General features: G+C 42.9%; 2 protein-coding genes across 6 annotated transcripts in view; one reads left to right on the forward strand and one right to left on the reverse strand.

Annotated features, from left to right (window-relative positions):
• Positions 1-5,127: 5,127 nt before the first annotated feature.
• Positions 5,128-11,300, forward strand: DDX20 (DEAD-box helicase 20). The gene is made up of 11 exons (XM_027816494.2): positions 5,128-5,360; positions 5,469-5,563; positions 5,778-5,946; positions 6,243-6,357; positions 6,439-6,581; positions 6,977-7,115; positions 7,504-7,562; positions 8,237-8,319; positions 9,041-9,146; positions 9,233-9,334; positions 9,986-11,300. The coding sequence occupies exons 1-11, from the start codon at positions 5,159-5,161 to the stop codon at positions 11,089-11,091; spliced, it is 2,319 nt and encodes a 772-aa protein (XP_027672295.2). The 5' UTR covers positions 5,128-5,158; the 3' UTR covers positions 11,092-11,300.
• Positions 11,301-13,213: 1,913 nt separating this feature from the next.
• Positions 13,214-25,676, reverse strand: part of KCND3 (potassium voltage-gated channel subfamily D member 3) — a 132,763-nt gene continuing 120,300 nt past the window's right edge. For 3 of the 5 annotated variants that reach the window (XM_055728195.1, XM_027816492.2, XM_005447105.4), the window contains exons 5-8: positions 25,418-25,510; positions 22,616-22,672; positions 21,440-21,687; positions 13,214-19,526 (exon numbers count right to left, since the gene is read on the reverse strand). In XM_055728195.1, coding sequence (XP_055584170.1) covers positions 19,322-19,526; positions 21,440-21,687; positions 22,616-22,672; positions 25,418-25,510 — 603 coding nt within the window. In that variant the 3' untranslated portion in view covers positions 13,214-19,321. Of the gene's footprint in view, positions 19,527-21,434; positions 21,688-22,615; positions 22,673-25,417; positions 25,511-25,676 lie in introns of all 5 variants that reach the window. The other 2 variants (XM_055728197.1, XM_055728196.1) reach the window with 2 other exon arrangements.

Consider the following 25,676-nt stretch of genomic DNA (forward strand, 5'->3'; position numbering starts at 1 on the left):
ATATAATGTTAAAACTTTAATTCTGGTTTTATATTTGTGCATAAAGAGGTAACTTGCCCCTGAAAATTTAACCATTACTTCCATTAAGCCAAATTTATAGTGTATGCAGTCACTGCACTTGCGGCTTTTAAAGCCCCTGACATGCCCCTACCTCACTACGTCCCCATCCCAGAAGTAAGAACTTTTAACTCTGCTCCAACCAAATTCCAGCTTCTGACATTCCTCGCCTTGCACTGGAGGGCCAGGAGTAAGTACCAGGGTAGGGAAACTCCTTGTGCATTCACTGTGCTGTCTTGTGTTAAAGAACTATTGGATTACATCTCGGCTGGCTGCATTTTCGTGACCTAGATCCTCTTCATACTAGCTGAAAATTAATTTAGCAAACCTTGGAGTAAAACTGTATCTAAGATTAAAATGGGCTGATATTTATTTATCTGGATGAAGATGACAGGAGTGAACTACTGGCACTTCTCACTGGCATACCTGAAATAGCTACTCGGAGCTGACAGCCTGATGCCTGCTTTCCTTTTATCTGTAGCTGCATCTATAACAGGCATCTCTGGTGAACCCCTGTGTACTTTAGATTTTGTCTGAAATTTATGGACGACTTCTGGATCCTTCTGAAGGACGTGCCTGACAAGGAATGAAATCCATACAGCAGAAGTACTGAAATGAGCCTTACATGCATGTAAGACCCCATCATCATCATCATTTATAATAACTCCATGCACCAGGCTTGCTGGAAAAAATCCAAGACTTGGACAATTAGTAAAGCACTAAAGAAGATTCTGCTGCCCCAAAACTTGCTACTTGTTGGTAACTTGCCATCCAGCTTTTTTTTTTTTTCCAAAGGGAAAATGAATGGGCAGGGTGCCTGGAGTCAATTTTTGGTGGTGAATATATAGTCACTGTCTATGCGAGTATCAATGGCCCTTTCACTGTGATGTGCTTTACTGTACAGAGAACAAATACAGTTTCCATGGCAGTATAAACACAAATACATACCACACTCCAAGAGTGAGTCACACGTGCTGCAGAGAACGGAGAAAGTTCACTGTCTTAATCTGAACACATCTGGGAGAGGAGGATGAGATTATCTCACTTTTAAAATATTTTATAAATATCATGTAAACCAAGATTTGTTCTGAATAATTACATGTCTTGGCAGATATGAAAGACAAATCGTTTGAAGCTGAAGGAATAAGACAAGGCAGGTGCTTGTTTACAGTAGCAATGTTCAAATCCGTAATGAATGTGTTCTTAAAAGACACACAAAGCCTGGTAGTTCTGGAAGCCAACACAAACTCTCCATGAGCAGTATATCCCAGCCTTTCAAAAAGTTACAAGAATTTAACTGTGGTGAATAAAGTCTAAGTTCCCCAGAAAGAGGAGATGGAGAAAATCTGTGGTGACTACTTAGTACTAGTCAAAACTTTACTTTGCATTGCACATGCTAGCCTTAGGAGGTCTGAGCACAATGCAAACTACACATTGAACGTGGGATACGGACCTTGCTGCTGGGAGTTTGAAGACAAGTGCTCTATAGTCTGAAATAGTGAGAACGTGACCTTAAGTATCAGCAGCATGCTCCTTACCGGTAGCTTATAAGATCATTTAGCCAAAACTGATACATTGATATATAGATGCAGAGAAAAATGAATCTTGGATGGAATTAAAATCAAGTATGTAATGATGTAATGTGTGCTTTGTAACAGCGACAAAAAAGTGGTGAGCCCTGCCTTGGGGGAATAAAACATGCACTCAGATACGTGAGCAAGAGTTTTTCCTAGTGAGAATTTTCTTGTAAGTCCCAAAACCTAGAGGTTGGTTTATGACACCAAGTTAGAAAATTTACATGCCTTCATAAGAACCAGTCAGTTTTTAAAAATTACAGCTCAGAAGGAGGTCTCACCTGCTTCTTTTACTAACCTAAATCCTTTCCCAGGACCTAGTCTGCCTGCAGAGTATTCAGATTAATTGTCAAGATTTCCAAAGGCTGCTTTGAGCAGGAATACTTCCTTTGGATCCTACTGCAAGCGGAGGCGAAGCAATGTCATGGCAAAACTGCAGATTCCTCCTGGCTGGGCTGACATGTAAATGTTGACAGTGTGAATTCAGTACTTGAGAGCCACTGAGGTAAAACGAGGCCCCAAAGGTTGAAGATTGCTATTTATACACTGACTCACGGCACCGTACACAACGCACAGAGAGTTTAAAACCAAGTTAGCAGCAGTAGCAGTTAAGATCTTTTACAGTAGTAAGGGTTAAGGGAGAAACAAAACCTTTCATTAGATCAACTGACACAGCTGCAGGAGCTTGACCTAAATCTGACACAGCCCCACTAGTAAGGGCCAAAACCAAAGGGAGAGGGACAATCAATCTGCTGTTCGTGGTGTCGAAGGCTTTCTCGGCATACAGACATTGCGGTGGTTTGGAATCCATCCCTCCAGCATCTGATGGAAAATTAAACAAATACCTACAAACAGCAGCATCTTTCTGAATTAAGGTGATGTGGCTGAACGACTGATTAACAACGCACCACAGAGAATAGTGCCTGTCTCCAGATCACCTCGGTTGTACTGCAACGTGCGTGCAACCTCAGGGGGGAAAAGGAGTAGGTGAGAAAAACAGAGCGGCAGAGCAGCGGAGCGGCTCATTGTGATGGCTGTTTGGGGCTGTTTTATCACCTCTTCTCTGCCTTTCCCCCCATGGGAACAGTCCCTTCTGACTGCTCCTCATTGTCTGTTCAAATCACATCAGTTTAAAAGGGTTATGAGAAGCTGTATTTAATCAAATGTTTGTTATGTCCAGGTGTCTTTGTCTGTCTCCTTTCCCAGGTTTATCCAGAGATAATTATCTCATGTTGGAGACTCATTTCCCCTTGAGGACCAATAAGAGTATCCACTTAAAAATTAAGAAATAATTGGAACTAACAGAATGCTTGTAGATTGCTATCCTGTTAACTCTGCTGTGGGGCACAGTTCTCGCCCCTGCCATCTGGTCTGTCCCGACTTGGTAGAGGTAAGCTCTCCACGCTGAAACTGTTCTTTGTTCAGCAGGGCCCCATGCTTGGTTGGTACTCAGATATTCATATGAAAATATCATAGTATTAAAAAAATAACAACTGAATAGCATTTGACAGACTTTTTCTCCCCCATCAGGAATATAAGTATGAGGAATTTCAAAGGCGTGACAAAGCCTGTGGTACACCAAAGCCATTAAAATTCATTTAGGCTGCCTGGCAATGTAAGAATAATGACACAGTGTATATGCTTGTACAGTAGAAGCCACTGTTGAGATTTTTCAAATCCCATTGCAATGAATGGAAGCTGCATGTCCAGAGCCTCTGAACTGCTATAACAATAAAAGCTGATATGCATAAAACCACCCACGATTTAATATGAGTGGTCTACAGAGGGTAGTTAAGTAATGCACATACAACAGATTAACACATTTGGCCTTTGCTGAAGTGAATGTTATACTATTAATTTTTCGTAGTACCCCGGCTTTTAATTCTTGTTTCCATGTGCAGTACAGCTGTATCCCAGGCACAGTGTTTTATGAGAAACTAATTTCTATCGTTGGGATGGGGGAAGGATGGCTGGAACTAGAGGGGTCAGAACAAAATGTCCCTGGTATTTCGTTACAGTAGGACAGATGAGAAATTAGTGGCAAACTGCTTTCTCTCCAGACCAACAGACAGAGATACTTTGGACAGTGACTGTCAGCAAGCCCGTTGGCACTGCTTTGCCCACACAATCCATTTTGTCCTCCTCATCCTCTTCTGCAGCCTTCTCCACCATTCCTTTGCTCACCCTTCCTTCCTTCTTACGACCCTCCCCTTCCCTCTGCTCGCCCCTCTCCCCTGCCCGTTCCCTGCAGCCCTCCCTGCGGGGTGCGCTCTGGTGGGGTGCCCTGGGCTCAGCCTGCCCCGCCGTGCCCTCAGCCCAGCATCTCCCCACGCTGCGGTGGGTGCCCTGGGCTCGGCCTGCCCCGCCGTGCCCTCAGCCCAGCATCTCCCCACGCTGCGGTGGGTGCCCTGGGCTCGGCCTGCCCCGCCGTGCCCTCAGCCCAGCATCTCCCCGTGCTGGGGTGGGTGCCCTGGGCTCGGCCTGCCCCGCCGTGCCCTCAGCCCAGCATCTCCCCGTGCTGGGGTGGGTGCCCTGGGCTCGGCCTGCCCCGCCGTGCCCTCAGCCCAGCATCTCCCCACGCTGCGGTGGGTGCCCTGGGCTCGGCCTGCCCCGCCGTGCCCTCAGCCCAGCATCTCCCCGTGCTGGGGTGGGTGCCCTGGGCTCGGCCTGCCCCGCCGTGCCCTCAGCCCAGCATCTCCCCACGCTGCGGTGGGTGCCCTGGGCTCGGCCTGCCCCGCCGTGCCCTCAGCCCAGCATCTCCCCACGCTGCGGTGGGTGCCCTGGGCTCGGCCTGCCCCGCCGTGCCCTCAGCCCAGCATCTCCCCACGCTGCGGTGGGTGCCCTGGGCTCGGCCTGCCCCGCCGTGCCCTCAGCCCAGCATCTCCCCACGCTGCGGTGGGTGCCCTGGGCTCGGCCTGCCCCGCCGTGCCCTCAGCCCAGCATCTCCCCACGCTGCGGTGGGTGCCCTGGGCTCGGCCTGCCCCGCCGTGCCCCACCACGCTCCGCCGTGCCCTCAGCCCAGCATCTCCCTGCGCTGGGGTTTGTGCTCCAGGCAAAGCTCTTGCTCGTGGTTATGTCTGCAGCTCTCGCTTCCTCACATCCACTCAGAGCTTTCCTCCTCTGTCGTTATTATAAATTTAAGCTTTTTGTGCTGCCCAGAGCCCTGCCAGGTGTTCAGCTGCTGAGGTTTCTTTCTCCGTCTGAAGGACTGCTGTCTCACGAACAGCATCGCTCACTGCTTCTGTGTAGGTGAGCGCGCCTATCGAGCTACGCGCGGGGAGCCACAGCTTTGGTTACTGGCACAACCACGCCGGAACTGAGGGAGTTGCTCGAGAGGCACCGGCGCAGCCCCGGGCAGCGGCGGCGGAGCGATGCGATGGCGGGACCGCGCGGCGCCCGGCAGCCAATCGGCGCCCGCCGCGCCCCCTGGCGGCCCGGGGCGGGGCGGTTGGCGCTGTGCGCATGCGCGGCGCGGGCTAAAGGCGCAGCCGGCGCGGCGCCGCGCTCTGCCGCGTCCTGCCCACAAGATGGCGGCGCCCGCAGAGGCGGCGGCAGCGGAGACGGGGGGGGGGCGGTTCCGCACGCGGGATGTGCTGGTGCCCGGCGGCCCGTCCGACTTCGGGTCTCTGCTGCTGTCGGCGCCGGTGCTGGCGGGGCTGGAAGCGGCTGGGTTCCACAGGCCGTCGCCGGTGCAGCTGAAGGCCATCCCGCTGGGGCGCTGCGGCCTGGGTGAGCGGGCGAGCCGGGGTGAGGGCCCGGGCGCGGGGCTGGGGGCACGTGGGGCCCACCTGGGCCCCCCCTGGGGCCTGCGGTGACCGCTGTGGCGGCTCTTTCCAGATCTCATCGTGCAGGCCAAGTCTGGCACTGGCAAAACCTGCGTGTTCTCCACTATCGCCCTGGACGCGGTGCTGCTGGAGAACTCCGCCACGCAGGTGAGCCCGGCGCCGGGCCTGCTGCGCGCTGGCCTGGCGCGTTACCTGTGCGGGGAGGGGGGCTTCGCTTTGTGAGGGGGAATCGCTCGTTTTCTTGGGAAAACAGCATTGTCGCCTGTGGGACGTAGTATTTGAGATGATGTTGATTTGATTCTGGGCTTTAATCTTCGGAACCGTTCTGCAGCTTTCAAGATTTAACCCTTGGCCCTTACAGATTCTGATCTTGGCTCCTACGCGAGAGATTGCTGTGCAGATTCATGCTGTAATCACAACTATCGGAATAAAAATGGAAGGCTTAGAATGTCATGTCTTCATTGGAGGGACTTCATTGAACCAGGACAAAATCAGGCTAAAGAAGTGCCACATAGCTGTCGGCTCCCCAGGTATGTATGAGTTTCACTGTGCTTCAGGTGTCGTGTGATACATTATAGTACGATAATTGGTACTTTTGAAATGTGGGTTGATTTGGTTTGGTTTTGTTTGGGTTTTTTTAGTAATAGGAGATAGTCTCAAAGAGCCATGCCAGAAACATTTAGACCAGGTATTTTTAGCAAGAGATTATTCCAAATATGCTTTTTTTAAGGCTTAATAAAATGTTTTTTTTTTTTTTAAATTACAAAATTCATTGCTAGAACCTTTCAATTTCTGATGATCCTTTTATGTTTTTCTTCATGTGTAGGTCGAATAAAACAGCTTATAGAATTGGACTACTTAAATACAGCCAGTATTCGGCTTTTTATTCTCGATGAAGCAGACAAGCTTTTAGAAGAAGGCAGCTTTCAGGAACAAATCAAGTAAGACAGACCTATATCTGATGCATTTATCAGTAGATTAGATACATACTTGTTAGTCATTCCCCTTTCTTTGCCTCACAGCTGGATTTACTCTTCACTACCAGCCAATAAGCAGATGCTTGCTGTTTCAGCTACTTACCCTGAATCATTAGCTAATGCTTTGACCAGGTATATGAGGGATCCAACGTTTGTGAGGCTGAACCCTACTGATCCAAGTCTCATTGGTAAGTAGAGGTCCTTTTATTTGTGTTGTTATCAGTAGATTAAGAAAAGTATACTAAAACTAAAACATGTACCTTTAACACTTGCGGTTCTTCATATTTTCCTTCCACAGATGAGTTGATTAATTTATGAAGTATTTATTTCCAGTGTTGATGTGTCTAAAACATCAGTGACATACCTTTCTGAATTTTCTACCCATTCCAAAAATATTTCAGCCTTGTAAGAAAAACCTGCCCTGTAGGTTCTTATTTTGCACATGTGTGTGTGTGTTTAAATTTGAAGTCTTTGTTTTAGCTGTGGTGAGGCACGTTGACAGCAGCTTAGCACTGTGCTTGTTTTTATGGAAGTCCTTAACCTGATAGATATTTTTGGTGGGTTTTTTTGGTTTCATGCTCAGGGCTGAAGCAGTATTACAAAATTGTGAATTCCCATCCACTTCCGCATAAAACATTTGAGGAAAAAACCCAGCACCTACATGAGTTGTTCAGCAAGATTTCATTTAATCAAGCCCTCGTCTTCTCAAATCTGCATAGCAGGTAATAAATTTGAAATAAAATCTGTAAAGAACACACTTGAAAGCAGTGGTTGTAATGTACGGTCATGGGTAAACTTATTAGACCTTCAATAAGGTCTCAAAGCAGTATGCAAATTTTGATCTGACGTGTACAGCCAGAGGAATGCAGTATGAAATACTGAAAATAAAGGAATGCTTTATAATGAAGGTATCTCATACACTGTTCAGAGAGAAGAGAGACCTAATACTTGGTTGTAGTTCTCCATCTCTAAGGTGACTATCCAGACATAAAGATGAAAGTGACAGTTTTGGAATGTAGTCCTCCACTGTAAAGAACAGCCTGTTCAGAAATGCGCAGGGGCTGTTAAGTCCAGTTTTATTTACAATTTTCATTGTATATTTTCTGTCAGGGCTCAATATCTAGCTGAAATACTAACATCCAGAGGCTTTCCTGCTGAGTGCATTTCGGGTAAGTCCATTCAAAACGTTCTGATTCTGTCAAAGTTGTGTGTAGATGTGTCCTAAAATAGGACAATTAATCTTAAATCTTGGTTTGCATGGCTTCTGGTTAAATAACTAAGAACAGCATTTGAGTCTTTATGTGTCTTTAGTACTTAAAATATTAATTTTTATAATGATTAACTTACTGCTTTCCGATTTGCTTGGGAGTCATTTTTGTGGATGTCCAGATAAGTGCATTGGCTTACCTGTAAAGAGAAATCTTACTTACGTTTGCAGGTTGAAGCAGCATTTCTTTGGAATGCAGATGTTGAATTTAAATCTGCTTATTTCTAGCTTCTCCATAGAAAGCTGATAGCTGGCACCTAATGTTTATCAGAAACCTTGAAATTTTACTTCAGCAGTATTTTCCATATCTTACGTGTTTAAAATAAGTCTCAGTGTTGTTCAAGTGGGTTAAGTATCTACATAATTGGTTTCTCTTTAAAACGAAGCAAAAGAATTATTTTTTTAGTGGATTTCCTTATTTTCCAGTTTTTGTTTGTTCCTCGTTTACTTATTTAGAACTGATGTTTGAGGAAGGTTCTCTCAACCTTACTTCTGATCTCTACCTACAATTTTAGGAACCAGTGTTTCCAGAATTGGAGGGGAATGTAATATGTTTATAACCTTTTATCTTTCTAGGCAGCATGAATCAAAATCAGCGACTTGATGCTATGGCTAAATTAAAGCAGTTCCACTGTAGAGTTTTGATTTCCACAGACTTGGTGAGTTAGTGTTTTGTAGCATACATGAGTGTTGCACGTAAACTTGCTTCAGAGAATTAGATTTGACTTGTAATTGAATAGACCATGAATGTTCTGACAAAGCACATGGCTTTAGTGCTGTGAGAGACTTATTTTCGCAGTGAAACTTAGAAATTGTCCCCTGTTTCTCATCTGGTTCAAAAATAATTATATTTATCTGTTGCTTTACAGAAGCTTATAGGTACTTCAGAAGAGTAGAGCTGTTTCCTTTTGATAGCAGCGATGAGGAAGAATAGTTTATTTCTCTAGTACAGTATGCTCACAACAGTAACATCACAAACAGCTTTAAATAGTGCAGTGGCTGTTTCAGGCACTCGGCTTTCTTTGTTGCTGATTTATTTTCCTCTTCAGTGGGTCATTTGAGGTCCTGTCATTAAAAGATTACTGCATGCTGTCAGGTCGGATTTATTTTTTTTTTTGTGCTGGGGGGAAAAGCATTCTTGCTTGTATTTGATAGAGAGGAAGGCATAAGAAAAATGATCCCTGGTTTTTATGGTCGCAATGCCATATACCTGTTCCACATGTAAAATGGTAAACTGGCTGGAAAATTATGGGTGCTTTATGGTTATTGTAACAACTAAAAGTTCCTGTATGAGCAGTTTCTCCCAGTTGTATTGTATTTATTTAAAGATCTGTTCAGCATATTCAATTATATATCCCCATCTCTCCTCATTTTCTCAAGACATCTCGCGGAATCGATGCTGAAAAAGTGAATCTGGTTATCAACCTGGATGTACCTGTAGACTGGGAAACGTACATGCATCGTATTGGCAGAGCTGGGCGCTTTGGTAAAAACAGTCATGTGGATTTCTTGAGTTTGCACTAGCTTCACTGGCTCTGGTCAGGTCTTAACACTTTTTGTTGTGTATCACAGGAACATTAGGTTTATCTGTGACATACTGCTGCCGTGGAGAGGAAGAAAACATGATGATGAAAATTGCTCAGAAGTGTAATCTTCAGCTTCATCCTCTACCAGGTATGCTCTATTCTGTGAATGCAGCTGGTTTTTTGTTTGTTTATTTGTTTTCTGTTGTTCAAGGCTTTAGACAAGTCCGCAGGGAACTGACACGTGTCTTCTCTGCATTAATCTTGTGTACTCTGTGCTAGTGACTACTTGCCTAGCTGCCACAGTTGTTCGAAGCAGTAGGAAATGAACTTAGTGCATGCCTACAGACAGGGAGAGGACCTCTGCATCCAGCTGTTGCTTAAGCAACTACATAACTGACTAGATTTCTGGAAATCCAAGATTAAGCCTTTCTCAGGCTGTAAGATGTAGTAGGAGAAGGAAGGAATAATTGAAGCAGCAGCAGATTTGCTTCAATTTGCTACTCTTGCTTTGCCAGAAGCTGTTCTGCTAGAAATGTGGCATTTGCCTTCTTGCATAAGTTCTTATTTTTTATGTGGTTCAGTAGGATATTGTCTCGATCAACTTTTTTGGTGCCTTCCATGAAGAAAATGTTCTGGCTATTTAAGCTCTTTAATAATTGAAGTGGTTGGTTTGTAGCTCTAACTTAACATGTCTTAACATCTTATCTGCGATTTTGCAAAACTTTACTTGGGTACTCATTTGAGTGCTAGAGGGAAGGATGCACTTAATTGAGTGCCTACTTGTTTCCCTTTTGTACAGAGCCTATACCTCCTGGAATGATGGATCAGTTTGAAGATGGGGAGGTAGAAGTCAAACCTGTTATACATACAGGTGCTTCAGTGAATTCTGACACTGTGTGTCTTAGACCAGAGGAACCAGTACTGCAGCCTGTCCAAAATAGTTTTTCAGAGGTACCTCAGCCTCTTTCTAACCTTCCAGGTGATAATTTTTCTGTAGAAAGGCCAAAAAAGGCCCTGAAGCAAAAGCAGGCAAAAAAGTGCACACATCCTGCAAATACAAAAAAAGGTAGTAGAAACCCCCAAACTTCCAGTTGCTGCACAGAACAGAGGAGTAGGGTCAAAACTGTCTCCAGAACGGATGGACAACAAAGCTCTCAGGCTCCAGATGAGGAGGCTTTAAAAAAAAATCTTCCCAGAATTCCATGCTTATCTTCTTTTAAAAACCAACGGAAAAATCCCTGGAGCTTCTCAGAGTTTGTTGAAGACTATGAGTATTTCATTAAGGAAGGGTTGGAGAGAGAGGTTGAGATTTTAAGAAGCTACTCAGGCCCAGGAGAACAATGTGAGCTCCCCAGAAATGGTGGTGTAGAGTGGGAAGAGGTGGAACATTATACAGAGACGATTGCAAATGGTATTGTGTTTGGTGACAGTGATGGTTCATACGGTTCCACAGCTTCCTCCAATAGTAGGGAAAATAACTCCTGCTTTGAAGCATATTCAAATACACAGGAGACGAATGCTGTTCCCTCTGTGCATCAGGGTCGTGCGGGTTTCTGTCCTACACCAGAGAAGCCTCAGGAGCTATCACAAGTCCCAAAGCAGAATCAAGTGAAAAAGAAAGTTCTGAAACAAAACGCTAAACAAAAGAAAAGCCATTGCCATCAGTTTTCTAGCCCTTCCTCGAGAAAAACTGAAGACAACTGCTCCTGCAGCAGCTCTTGGGATGATGGTGTTCCACCTGAGGCTTGGAGTTACAAAACCTACTGGAAATCTTACTACCGAGCATGGCAAAACTACTATGCTGCAGTGTCTCGCTATAGGGAAAGTTACAGACAGTTTAACTGGATGACTGCCTATCATGTCAACTCAGTCTACCTTCAGGAACTGCTGAAAAGTGGCGATTGATGTCATGATGCTGCTGTTGACATGTTGAATGATGCTGAATGGACATACCTGTGAAATGCTGGTCTACGAGTACATTGACAAACATAAACAGACATTGTTTAAGATTGAAGAAAAATGTGTCTTTTTCATAAGAGCTGTGTCTAGGTAAATGTTTTATATGCATTCCAGTGATGGTGTTACAAGTTGTTAATAAAAGGAAATAAAAGACAGCTGAATGTTCAGTTGCAATCCTTACAGTCCAAAATAAACAGGAAGATTAAAGGCAGCCACTTACTTGTGAGAAGTCTTTAGTAAGGAGAAAATACAAACTAACCCCTGTTTTATTTGCTTGACTTGTCTTCCATGTGACTTTGGGGTGAAGATGAATTCTCCATAAGACTACATAGTCTGTTTGTAGTTGGTGACTGTTCCATTTTCCGTGATACTCTTATTAAACACCAGGCACTGTTTATATACCAGTTAAGTGTCAGAGTGAAACCTGCATCTCTGCCTGTGTTGGTAATTTAAATCCAGTTAATTAACATTTTATAAATAACATTTCTGTAGCTAGGTCTATGGCAAGCAGTGCAGTAGAGGATGGTTTAATTATGTAGAAAATGTGTAGCAATCATAATTGGTCTGTCCCTCTGGGTGCAGCAATATCAGACTTGCCACACTTACAGGAGAGTTTTAATTAGAAGTGAAACTACCTATTAGTACTAAAACTAAATACTAAATTTGGTATTTCCTGTTTGGCTTGCACTGCTTTGTAGGTAGCTGTCCTGAAGCAGGGAAAGATGAGAGTGCTGGCTGGCTTAGGCTGTGGACCCTAGGCTGACTCTGCGCTGATTTTGAAACTTCATCCTCTAGCTTTGGTGTGTTTGGGATCATAGAAACAGATTTCTTCAGCTAGTTTCTTTGGTTTCTCAAAGTTCACTGCAGCACATGCAGTCTCGGGGTTTTTTGTTTGTTTTTCTTGAGCAGAATAAGGCTGGAATTTTCTTAGTAAAAGAACAGCGCTGCACTGCTTCCTCCCTGCTATGACCTACACTTCCAAGGAGACTTGCTTCTTCAATTCGGTGAATGGATGTCCTCAGGGATGCTTGATTGCTCACCTTCTGCAACTTTCAAATTCATGTTGAGAAACACTATGTTTTTGCTTGGCTTCCATAACTCACTTGCTGCCTGAGTGTTCCTAATGTTCTTTTGCAAAATTCCCAGTGCGAATCCTGTGGTGTCCCTGGCGGCGCTTCCGACCTTTTTTGGGGGGTGGTAGGTGTAAACTTTATATCGCGTCATTCAGTTCTCTTCACCTGAGACCTGTGCAGACCTGTAGCGTCGCCGAGCTGCTGAGTGGCATAGCCCTTTAGCCTGGGGTGGCGAGCAGGGCGGCTGTCCTGGCCGGGGGGGCTGTGGGTTCCCTGGGGCTGGGTGCTGCTGGCCCCTAGTGGGTGTCGGCCCTTGCTGCAAGAGCAGCGTGCTCTGTAAGCGGTTCTGTGCTGCTCTCACTGCGGGGGAGTTCGAGCTCACCTAATCAGTCATTTTAATTTCTGCTTAAAGAATTTTGAAAATTTTTAATAACGCCTGTAAGTGGCGCTTTCTGACATGGTTAAGGTGAGATCGGTTCTGCTTGGTTTGTGGTTGAAACAAGCTGTGAGACTGTCTGCAGTATAGAATGCAAGACTGGCCTAAACGGAATTGCCAAAATGAGATTGCCTTTTAAAAGGAAGGCTTAAGATTGCAGATTAAATATAACAAATATCTCATTAGGAGAAGTATTTTTCTTTCTGTATGTGTTTTCTTGCCTGACTCCCTTTGTATCACAAATTCCCCCAGGGAGGGTGTTTGCCCAGATTTTGTCTGCATTGTTTGAAAAGGCCAAGATGATACAATTTAGTTTCCCAGATGAATTTTGTTGCAATTCTTACCATTCGAAAGGAGGATACCGTAGAGATGCACTTAGGTACATTTGCATTATGGCTGTCATGTAACACCTTGGATATCTTGGTGTTTTCATTAACAGTTGCTTAAGTAGGAGTTAATAGTATTAAATGCAACTCGAGTGGCTTAGGCCAACACCCAAATTTCTCCAAGAGAACCTCCCAGAATATTTTTAGAAGAAATTTACAGAATCATCTTGGTATTTGTGGCACATACTCTGTTTAATCCAGATTGGATACATCAGGTACAGCAGTGGCACAAGACTCAATACTGTAAATGATATACAAGTTTCAACATATGCACTACAATTCCAAAAGAAGACAACAGGAAACTTGGTTCTTCTAGAAAGTTGTTCTCAAATGAAGCTACCTGCAGTTGTATACAGTACATTTTGTATCTCCTCTGATGTAAGCAAAGCCCATTTATAGTACGAAAATAGAAAATAATAAGGTTGAGAGCTTCTTAGAACATAAAACTTCTAAAGAAAACACCATTGCATTGGAATGCCTTACTGATTTATCAAAAATATACCATCACACGCATTTTTTAAGATACTTCATTGGTCCAAGGAGCCAGTGGGAGCTCCCAGTCATAGTTGCAACGGAACGGAGAAGAGCATTCGATATGGTTGTTAACTTCTCACCCAGACAGCTGTGTGACTTCTGTGACTAGCACTAGTTTAAATCAAAATGAAAAGAAACACGTGCACACATATACACACAAAGTAACAGACTACTGACTGAGAACAAAACTCAAGAAGGAATTTTCACAAGCTCTTTGTCACCTGGTCTTTTGACTGTTCCACCTGAATGTTTTCTAGCACAGTTTTTGCATTCTGAACATAAGTAGCAGTATTCTTCTGCTATGCTTTCTCCAGAATTCTCTATTGTAGTTTGTAGGTGTTCATGAATTGAGCTTCAGTTATGGAAAGAGGAGGTATTAAATTCTACACAGCTTGTATAATTGGCAAAGAGAGGTGAAATGACTTCTTCGAGGTCACTTGGTGATTCATCAAGACAATCGGGAGTAGAACATAGGTTCCTGATTCTAAATCTCCTAGCTCTAGTCAATGTGCATGCTGCCTTCTGTTTGGTCTTAAAGTTTTAGAAAGATAAAACAATTATGAAGAGCGTTTATGGCATCATTAACTGTGAAGCCTAAAAACTTGAGCTCTGAAGTCATATATCTAGTGCAGTTGCTCAAAGTGTTGGAGAAAAATAAGTGATTTTTTTAAAAAAAATCAATTAAGACGTATTTGGTCGGTAAATTATGTGGAAAAGGTATGTTATTCACCCAACTTTAAAAGCAGAATAAAGCTTTCAGTTCAAAGCTGCTGATACTCGCAAGCCATCCATCAATGCTGACTTTGTAACTCTGCCATAGTCCAACATAGAAAAATTATTACAGCATCTAAGGGGTGTTGCAACCTATAAAGTAAATGTGATTTTTAATTTACTGAATTTGCTTTGTAATACATGTAGGGTACAACGTGTTTACAACCTCTTACTTAAAAAAGCAAAATATTTGAAGAAACATTGCTTTTGTTAGCTGGTATTAATCTGGTTTTCATGCGCACACCTTAAGCTGTCTAAACTAGAATGATAAATGCTGCTTTGCAGTATAAATATATTCTCAACTGTTTCAGGTTAAACAAGTAGCGTTGATTAAAATTTAGTATTTCTGGCCAACTGTAAAGGAGGAGGTATTTTGAATTACCAACTAACCTTATTCTACACTAAAGCCATGTGTGTTACTTAGTTTACCTTTTCCCCAGTTCACTTTTAGCAATGATAATTATTTGACAGACAAAAGTAGTCTCTGGGAGAAGAATTTGCAGTAGAAAGTTTTATGTTCCTCTTACGCTTATAGGCAGCTAACTTACAACGTGGAAAGGAAAATAATTTAACATGGTGCGAGGGAGTATAATGGCAGCAAGAGAGGAAAAAAATAAGGAAAGAATTATGGCTGAACAGCAGGGGGAAAATCCTTGACATTGAGATCTATTAGTCTGGAGTAAGCTCTCCAGGGAAGCGGTGGGAGTCCTTCCCTTGGAGAATTTTAAATCTAATCTAGAGAAAGCAATGCAGTGTATTGTAGTGAAGGATCTTGTGCTAGCTGAGGATGAAATTTTTTAATTCTTCCATTTCTGTGTACCAAGATGTGTTATCTGTGGCCTCTTCTTTATGGGTGTCCTTAAGATTTTTAAGGGAAATGAAAGTAAAAAGGTGGGTTTTAGAAAAAGTAGATGGAAGCCAAAGCTTAGATAGATGTGAAAGGTACTTCTCATCATTCTTTGCCAATTGGGTGTGATTCCTTCTGTTAGCAGTCCAATGCCAGGTGAGAAGAGAATAAATCTATTAATACAATATGCTTGAAAATCTGAAAATATTTTTCCCTCAGAAAAGGCTTTGGAAAGGAAACAAAATGCTCGGAAAAAGGTGTTGCTCCTTTGAGTTTTTTAATATTGCTTTATGAAAGACTGAAAAATAATCCCCTTCCACTTGCTTTTTGTACAAACAATCCATTTTTATCCTTTTTTTTTAATGAACATTTCTAAAACTGTTAAGAAGTCATAAGGAATTTGGGGGAGGGGAAGGCTTTTGAGATGAACCGCCAACATGCTATTGATGTTTTGTTGAGCAGTCTTGCTAATGAGGCTGTTTTTTTACCACCTGCCTTTCAGAAAGGTATCGGGACTAGAACCTACCTATGTTTCTGGATGCTGCTTCTCCTGGAGGTGGCCCACACCTGAAGAAGCCCCCTTCCATCTGCATCAGGAATGAGCAGGATTGCAGGGGTATGTGATGGTTTTCGTATCCGTATCAGTGTATGTGTATGGCCCTGGGGAAAGCGAGAGGGATGCTCATAAGGCAGGGCAGCGCTGGGGACCGTTGGAAAGAATGCTCCAAATCCTTCAGTTAAAGTTCTGGCCTAGTAATTTTCAGGAGTGACTTGGCCTTATCTCAGGAAGAGTTTATAAGTTGCTATTTAAAGATCATAAAGAGCCTTGCAGTTTAGTAAAGCTATTTGCCTAGGAATAAATGGCTGTAGTGCAGTTTCCATGGTCTTCTGTGCAAATGCTTTCCCTTCTTCTCTGTGTTTCATCTGAAGGATGCTATGTTATGCCCTACCAACCACTGATAGGATGGTGATAGATTCTTGTCTTTGCTGTTTCAATGAATGCACAGTGCTCTCATAATGAGGATGTAGCTCTGTTGGGCAATCCAGGACACTTTTGTACTAGCATATTTTCAAGTGCTTTCGGAAGCATTACTCAGTCTACTTCAAATCAGGGTATAAAGGGAGCTAATGCCTCCATTAAAAATATTTTTAGCCCTGTTCCTCTAGGCACAGACTCCCTTAATTTTGTATCCTCTGAAAGTCTGTGCTGAGGTTCTAACTGCATGGGGCAGCACCTGCTAAGTTAATGGTGGAAGAGGCAGGCCATGTGTTTTTGAGCAAGGATAACAATGATTCGTCTTCTGTGGAAGAGAATAAAGGCCATGGCTGCATGACATGATTGACAGTCTGAGCCCTAGCAGCCAGCCAGAAACCCCAAGGACTGGCTTGCCTCCTTAATTTTTTTATTTAAAGCGCTTTGATTGATAGCAATTAAATGCACCAGTAGTGCTTTAGACAAGGGCTGCCATGATTGCTATTTACAGATAAAGAAATGGGTGCAGAAAGATGAAGTGGCTTGTTTACCACGCCACAGTAAATCAGGAATAAGAAAGGCAGCACCGAGAATCCGTGTTGAGTCCCTGACTCTTTGTAATGGTTTACTCCTGCGCATTGGAAGGAACGCTGTACCCTGTCAGTACGGTAGCATTTAACCCTTGTTCTGTGCCAGTGTAAATGAGGTTGCAAGGTGGTAAGTGGTGGAGAGCAAGGCCTCTGATCTACAAGGGTGAGGGTGTTTAGATGGGGAGCAGATGATGACCAATAATGAAATTATAGCAAAGGAAAGATTAAATTAAAACATCAAGAAAAAACTCAATCATGGTAAGGTTAACTGCAGTATAACCTCCTACAGGAAGCAGCAAAGGCAGAGAGTTTTAATCATTTAGAACAGGACTAAACATAGTTTTGGGTAACATATTACAGCACTGGAATAAATGACTATAAGCTGATGCAGCTACTGAAGGCTTAGCCATAGCCCTAATATTCCTAGAATGTTGTAGGTTTCTAAGGAGGGTATTGAGTTAATGCATCAGCCATCTGAGCCCACTCTATAGACTAATAGGTTAGGAGTGCTAACAAAGCGGATTGCTAGCTCACATGTTTAAGTCGGCATGTAGGTCTATTTATCTATCTGTACATGTATGTGTACTTATTCATATGTGTAAGCATGTATATGTGTATATAAATATTACATCAGAATAGATTATGACAGATGTTAAAAAAAAGTCATCCCTTTGCTGAATCAGCCTCAAAACTGCTTTGAGTAGTTCTTTAACGTTGGTAAAATCACTGTTCAGAAACAGGACACTTGAAATGTTTCCTTGTTATCTACAAGCTGTTGGGGGCTAGGTGCATTGCCATTGGTGGGTATGTGTAGGGTCTTGAAGAGGCATTTGTGCATGACCACGATAATTAGCCAAACAGTATATGACAAGTGAAAAGGTGGGTGACGTTGTTCCTCACTCTGCCCTTCAGGGGTCACACCTGTTAAGAAAAGGGGACTTGAGAAGGGCAGACTGGAAGAAGAAAGTTACTGTTCTTGGGGGGTGGAATCAGTTACGTTTCAGGACCATGTATTTCCTTACAATAAATCATTCCTCGAAAATTCTGAGAAAGAGGCGCTAGGACTGACCACAGCTTTGTCAGAAGTATTTACTTCTTAGCAGTACCACGCAGTGTTACTTCAGTTTTTGGTTGACTAGAATTGTGTGACTTTTCCCAAACTAAGTGTAGGAACTGCAAAAAGAAAATGCTGTCTCTACCACACTTTATCAAATGTTTCCCAAACTCGAGTACTGCTCCTCCTCCTTCTCAAGTGGATGCGTGCTGTAGATCCTGTGCTGGGACTGGAGAACTAAAACTGCTAACCTAGTCTACCCCCCAAAATCAGTGCAACCCAGAAGCCATTGATGAGACAACTGGAGCCCTAAGACTGTGAAAAAGCCAAATACCTCTCTGTCCATGCAAGATATTTGGCTCTGGGGTTAATTATTATCAAGTATAAATCCAGACATTATTTGGCTACTATTTACAATGGGTTGTATGTCCAGTGCTAGCAAAGAAATTTATATATATCAAAATCAGAAATTAAAAAGCATGGGCATACATTACAAGAAACCTCTGTTAGACTTAGGAACGCTTGATGCAGTTGAGTTCAGTGCTTTCTCATTCTTTGCCATTTGTGTGTACAGTATTAAAAAAGAATCCTACTTTTTTTTTTTTTCCTTTTTAAAAATACAGAACTGGTAGTCTAGTCACACTCTTACAAGTAAGTGATAACAAAAATAGAAAGCAGATACCCATGTGGGACTAAAACTCTACTAAAGCCTGTCCTTTTTTTTTTTCCACAAATATGTTTTCACAGACAATAATTAGCAGACAAACACACTGTTTGCAATTGCACTGTATTGACTTAAAAGGCGGATACAAAATTGTCTAAATAAAGAATGCCATCCAGGGTGAAATAGTTGTGTGTGTGTGTGCGTGTGCACATACGTGTGCTGACACATGCTTGTATTTTCCTACTGTGCACCCAATCATGGAAGCATGCTCTGCTCTTTGTAATTCAGTGTTTCTGCGCACGCACACACACAGAGGAATGGAAATAGATTTCTGTGACAGGTGGCTTCTTTGTCTAAATCTTTTCCTATAAAAGAAAAAAAATGTGAAATTTTGGTTGGTTTAAAGGTTCTGCTCCATGAAGAAAAAAAATTCACAAAATCCATTGTTTTTCACCTTTTCAGTCATTTCCTCATGAATAAATATTATCCATTAAAAACCTTTAAAAAGGTGCTGCGATACACAGTGTTATATTTCTGTTTTCTTTATTGACTCTTGTTGCCATGATGATTCTTTTCCTCTGGCATCTGCAGGTGATCATGGCACAACACGCTCTCCTCCATGCAGGCTTTTTCCTTTAACCGGCCTCTTCTTCCCTTTCCTAACCCTTCCTCAGTCCACAGTATGAATGCGAGTCTGAAGAAAGCTGCCTCGTTAGGTCTCCATTGCTAATTCGATGACAAAAGGTCAGGTTGGTCCATCCAGGCACAATTTGCAGCAAGAAAGGAACATGGAGGTGTGGAGGGAGAGGGGCACTGGTCTTCCAGCCTCCTTCTGTGCATGAGACATCTTACAAGGCAGAGACCTTGACTATGTTGCTTGTGGTGGTGGTGGAAATGTTCGTGGAGTGGCCGGGGCTGCTGGGCGGAGGTCTATTCTCACCTTCTGGCGTGAGTGCCGGTGGTGTGGGGATGCTGATGATGGCTGTGGTTATCTGGGCAGTTTTGCAGTTCGGTCTCAGCCCATCATCTGATTTCATGTTGAGACTGGAACGACTAGAAAACAAATTTAGTGTTTGGCTTTTTTTTTTTTTTTTTAAACAGGCAGTAGAAAGATTGGGAACAGGAATGGTAGTTGTTCTTAATCAGTATCTTACTGCTCTGAACTAAGGGCACAGAAATACTCAGAAGACTCCATCTAAATGTTCTTCCCAGTTCCTGCAAGGCATCATTTATTTCTACCCAGATTACGCTAAGCTTTTGTAATATTCCCCCTGGTTAGGATACTGCTTTTCACAGGGCAAATCATTCTGTTTCCATTTCATTCTTGCATAATTCTAGTTTAATTAAGAGGACATCTAAATATACCGTCCTGTGTACTGCATCTTTTCAGAGCACAGGTAGTTCTTTCTGAGAAAGGTATGTTGTCTTCCTTGCATTTCAAATACCTCTTTCAAATTCACTGTCCCTTGATCTTTTCTATTTTTTCGTCTGTCTGCAGTAGTTTCAAGGATCTGGCAGCTGGGAGCATTCTTATTAGATCTGCATCAATTGCATCCTATAATTAATTACAGAGGGAAAATGATAGGTTGATTGCTGTGCATCTGCACAGCTACAGGAGTCTGCTATTACCAGCCACACACGTTCATTTTAAACACAAGGCCATCCTTTGAAAATGTAAAGCTCCCAGTTGGAAAGCTGTTGCTGTTGTTATCTCAGAGTGACTCACCAAGGGGATGTTTGTTGATCTCTCAAGCATCCCAAGAACGGGCCAGAACCCATTCTGTTCCCCAGTTGCCCCAGTCACGAGCTGAGAGTGGGGCAGTTTTAGGGACTGGGTTGTTCTGCCAGTGGTAACCAGTACACCCAGTTAGTTGCATTCCACATGGAAAACAGCTTAAAAGCTTTTTTTTCTCTCTCTCTATTCTTACACAGTTTGGTAAGCAAGTGAAATAACCACCAGTGTTGACATTTAAAATGTCACTGGCATCTGATTTAGCACCCGCTGAAATAGACAGAATAGTTGACATTCCCCTGAATTACTGTTGCAGGTGCTGGTTTAAACTATTGTCATATTGAAACTGCAATAGCTAGAGACTGGTTTTGTGCTTATTTATTCATAATTCATTCTCTGAAATGCCCTTCTGACTTCACCCTGGCGCAAAGTAGTCACTTGCCGCCCTAAAGGCAGCTTTATTTCAGTTTCTAGATCCCTTTATTAGAAGTGGGGAGAAGAATGGTAAGTTCAAAACCAGCCCGGTGCACAAGAAGCTTAATGGGCTGAGGGGGATTTAGAAAGTAATTTAGTATTTGCAAGAAAAGTATGGTGAAGAAATTATTTTTTCAGCTTATAGTTACGTATAAAATGAAAATGTCAAAATTTTCTGTTAAGAGACACTTCTTCACCTGTGTCACTAAAGGCTTTTTAGGTAGACACCATTGTGAAATTCCTCCTTATTTGTTTCCCAGTGATGCTTGATGCTTACAGTTGCAATTTAGACTTTTGGACAACAAAAATCAGAGAAGTCAGTGTGTCCCTGGTGGGCCATGTCAGTGTATACAGCTCTCTACAGGACACCAGATTGGCCAGTAAAGGCTTGGAAGTACTGGGCTGTCTGGGAGGTGGGCTGTGAAGCAGTCCCGTGCCAGCTTTGGTGAGAGGCTCACAGCTGGGACCTGCTGCCTCCTGCATGTGTGATTAGCACTTCATAGGCAGCCGTCAGCTGGAATTCATTCTTCTATGTCCAGTCTGGCCAGAGCAGAGCTGCACTAGAGCCTAGCTTTGGTTCTTCCTGGAACAGCTAGGAGCCACTTCCCTTGGGTTGGCATTAGAAGGAGGGAAACAAAGATGCTCCCAGCACTAGACCCCTCTCCCTGGCTGGAGAACAGGCCTGTAAGAACACCCAGTTTGATAACAGACTTCAGAGGTTTGCATGCAGTAGTTAGCAGCAAGAGCCTACTTACTGTACCTTGTTGTAAGCGAGGGCTGCTCACTGCACTGGATATGGATGGTGCTGAGCTCCTGCATGCTCCGGAGGCGGGTGGCTGGCACACTGGAGTTGGGAAGGTGAGTGGTCTTCTTGTTACGGCGAGAACAGCAGGAGGTGGTCAGTCCATGGTGACTGGACAAGGAGGGGCTCCGAGAAGAAGGATAGTTTTGCATTGAGCTCTCCATGCAGTTCTGCTCGAACAGTTGCTCATCTATGAACTCGTGGTTCTGGCAGGGGAAGAAACAGTGCCGTTACTCTCTGGTGACACTGACAGCTTTGGCCCAACAGCAGTTTGTTTTCAACAGCACCTTTTGCTAGGTTGGCGGGATGTGTCAGCCCCTTGTCTGTGTAAGATGCTCTCTGCCTCCATGCCTGAAATGATTGGCACTAGGCAGATCTTAAAAATAAATGATCCTGCCCTTTCAGTCACTGCAACCAAGAGAAGGTTTTGCTCTCCTGCATCAGTAAGGGAATAAGAGATGCTGTTGCAGTGACACAAGCATATCTATTAATGCTGCCTTGCTTATGCTTGCTGCCTTGCTGAGATGGTTAATATATTGTGTTCAAATTTCCTTTCATTTTTGTGTCTGGATTCTAAAGTGGCTTCAAAAAGTTTGCAATGCCACATGGTTATGAAACCCAAGAGGAGATTCATGCTCCTTTTTCTTTGTGCCTGGGGACAGGATTGTGTTTTCAGTGACCATCTTGACATATAACTTAATGGCAGGATGTTGCTTGTATTGGCTATTGGGTTCAAAGAATACCTGCAGGTCATTGGGTGCTGTTAGCTGAGTGGAAATGAACATGGCAGGTGAGAGTAGGAAGTGTATAGGGGAAGGAAATCAGAAAGCTGAATCGGTAGAGTTTTTGTGCTAAGGAACAAGAAATCCTGAAAGAAAGAACTCATATGCGTGTATATGAACACCAAAGTAGTTCTAGTGAACATACTTTATCCAGTCAACCATGGTGAAGGCAGCCATCGGTTTTCATTGGAACAACTAACAACTCTCACAGGAAACAAGAGCACTGGATAGCCAAAAAGAGCCACGTGCACAGGCTCCCAAGGACAAGACCAGGAGCGAGAAAGGAAGCAAACACTCTCCAGACATGTCACAGAGACCATAGAGAAAAAAGATTGAATTAAAAAGGAAATACCTTGATGGTGGAAGTTCGTACAGATAACAGGGGATCATCCACAAGATAGGACAATCCCTACGGGACAACATGCCAACAAAAGATAAAAACACAATTGATTGTCCATTCCAGCATTCAGAAGTTTAGTCCCAGCATTAGATCTATTGCCTCAGCATTCCAGCCGGCTTGCTCAAGTTTGAATGGGCAATGGGACCTTCTCTTTACCAAACCTTGCCTGAATCAGACCCCTTTGTTCCTTCCTTCTCAGACTTGAGCTTTTTAATATTATATTATTGGAAATAGAACAAAATTGGTACCAACTTTATACTTTGATCTTTTGAGAGCCCAAGGCAAAGGAAAACAAAGTTTCAGCTGCTGATTCGCAAGTAACAAATTGGAGTTGTATCGCCATTGGGTCACCAATGGATATGGGTTTTGATCATACTCTGTGAAAACTCAGAAGAAAGGTTTGGATTGAAGGAATGGATTCAACGCACTCAGCATTTGGAGGAAACATGGCACGTGAATGTCCGTACTCAATCTGGGAGTTGGAAGGAGTAGAAAAAAAATTCCTTTTGTTTGAACAAACTCCACCTGTTGTGTTAACATGACAAAGTAATCTCTGTTACAGCAGCTAGAAGTACGTTAGGGTCACTTTGCCATGACACACCAGATTTGTGAGCCATTCAATTGTAAGCCTGTATGCTAGTGATGACCACAGCTACCATGACAATAAAGTGTACTTTTAGAATCCTTCTGCCTCGTTTAAGGAAAGGTGAATTGCCCATTAAAACAAGTTTGCAACCACGGTACATTCCTCATTCCATTCCTGCAACTTGGTCACGAAATGACTCTTCAGTGTTCAAAAATTCCTTTACTGTGATTTAAACTTTTGGGAGGACAACTGTTGCATAGTATTTTAATAGATATGTGAACTACAGAATTCCCATACAAGCTGATTGAACTATTTTGATTCATAATTTCAGACCAGGATCCAAATTTGCTATGTGATTTGATGGTAATTACATCATGGTAATAACTGGCTGAAAAATGTGGGGGAAAGCACATTAAATATTGTGCAGATTCCTATCTAGGTTTTAATCAAAATTCAAAGTATCACTGTTATTGCCACTCTTTTCGTTTGGAACATTTTCAACCACTGAGACTCGGTGTCTGAGTAGGTTTGTTTGCTGGAGGCAATCTAGCTTGGTTAGTGTGGAAGGCTAATACATCCACAAATTAGGATATGCTTTGGCCACGTTGCTGCCAGCACCCTACCCAGCTCATTAGCAACAGAGCAACTCATGCAGCTCCCAGAGATGTTCATCTGCCCTGTGCAGAGGTCAGAATTTTTATAAGCCTTTACAAAGTCAGGGCCTTACAAGGGTAGACCCTGGAGGCAGCATTGTCAGCTTTTGTTTGCTTCAGCCAATTTGTTAAAGTTTTCAAATTAAAGTGAAATATGGGTCATAGTAGTGAAGGTTTTAAGCATAAAGTTCTAAACTGAAGAGTCAGATTGTGAAATATCTGCTTGTTATGTAACATTCAAAATTGCTAGAAATAAAGACAAGATGAGTCTTATAAAATAAATTAAATAGTCATTGATACAGGAAGAATCAGTTTACTGTCCTTGGAATGATGACCTTTATAGCTCTTTGTGATAAACCAGCTGTACTCAGCAGGTCACTGTAATTAGTCAGTCATCTTCTTCCATTGTATCGCTGAAGCCTAAGTGGTGTTATTCCAGCATAAGCTGAACTATGGAAGTGAAGGTGATTTATCTAAAAGAAAGCTTTCACAAGTCAGAAATCAAAAGTACATTTGATGATGGATGCAGATAGAAAAAGGCATGAATATTTCAAGTGTTAACCTCTCTTCATTCTTTCTAGAATGAATCATGGTATAGATAATGTGCTCCTTTACTGCAGAACCTTTTACATATACCTGGAAGTAAAATATACGTGTCAAATACCTGGAACATTCCCAGAGAGTTCTGCATACAGAATCACTTACTATTGATAAATAAAATTCTCATTCCCAACACCTTGTGTGATGCAAACAGAAGAGTCATCTTATAGAAACTGCTTGACTGGCTTTAAGATAAATTACCTGCTCTTGTAACCAGAACTACAGTGAGAAAAAGATATGTGCAACCTTTAAACCCATTAAGAGAGTTCATCTGCTGTGTGCCATATAAAGGGCTAAAGGTTATTTTTTTCCAGCCTGTTGGCACTGGTGACCAGGTTGTAGTGTGGAATCACTGACAGCCTGACATCTTCCTCCTCTTAAAGTAGCAGAACTGTCCTTTAACTATTAATTAGCACAAGTAGCAAGTATATATGATGTGTGACTGACAGCACAAGACAAATTCACTTTTCAAAAAAATGCATTTTTCTCCTTCAAAAGCACTGAAGTAATTAAACTTAACATAAACCTTGTTTGTAGGATTTCCCTAACCCCATGCTGAAGAGTTGTTTGCATTCAAGTGAACTTGCCTAAGCAGCCTGCTTTTGACTTTCTACTGGTGTAGATGACTGTGGAGCAGCAGATAATCACATCGTTATCCCTGTGCATAGTCTCTTTTTTTTTTTTTTGTTTTGTTTTGTTGTTGTTAAGATGACAATGAAATAGATGTGCATGTAACCCACTGCAGAATATTCTTTGGAGCTCGAGCATGAGACCCCCTGGCGTAGTTCGTAGGTCTACTGAGTGTGTCTAACTGAGTGCCACTTCAGAGCATACTGTGTGCACAGCTTTTCCATAGGAAACCTGGGCCAGGCACAAAGACCTAGTAAGATGGAAAAGGATTGTGTTGCTACTTACGGTTGTTTTTTCCAGGCAGTGCAGCAGGTGGTGATGTTGGCTTTCAATTAAGGAGGTGCCTTTAGCCATGTGCTGTTCATCTTCAGTGGATCCCTGAATAGCCAGAAAAAGAAGGGGGGTGGGGGACACCAAAACCCAAACCAGGTGTAAACCCATGAAAATAAACAGAACCTCCAGCTTTAGCTTTCACAGGGATAAAGAGAACAATTTCAGTGTTGCCAGCTCTCAGGTTTTTCTCATGACTCTTACGAGGTTACCT

This window comes from Falco cherrug, chromosome 16, assembly GCF_023634085.1.
Source record: "Falco cherrug isolate bFalChe1 chromosome 16, bFalChe1.pri, whole genome shotgun sequence".
Classification (NCBI taxonomy): Eukaryota; Metazoa; Chordata; class Aves; order Falconiformes; family Falconidae; genus Falco; species Falco cherrug.

What these genes read in the sequence shown, in the direction of transcription:
- DDX20 (XM_027816494.2), top strand. Translation starts at nt 5,159, where the DNA reads ATGGCGGCGCCCGCAGAGGCGGCGGCAGCGGAGACGGGGGGGGGGCGG. An exon ending in AGCTTTCAGGAACAAATCAA is followed by an intron (nt 6,358 to 6,438) that starts GTAAGACAGACC and finishes TTTGCCTCACAG; the next exon opens with CTGGATTTACTCTTCACTAC. An exon ending in TGGCAGAGCTGGGCGCTTTG is followed by an intron (nt 9,147 to 9,232) that starts GTAAAAACAGTC and finishes TGTGTATCACAG; the next exon opens with GAACATTAGGTTTATCTGTG.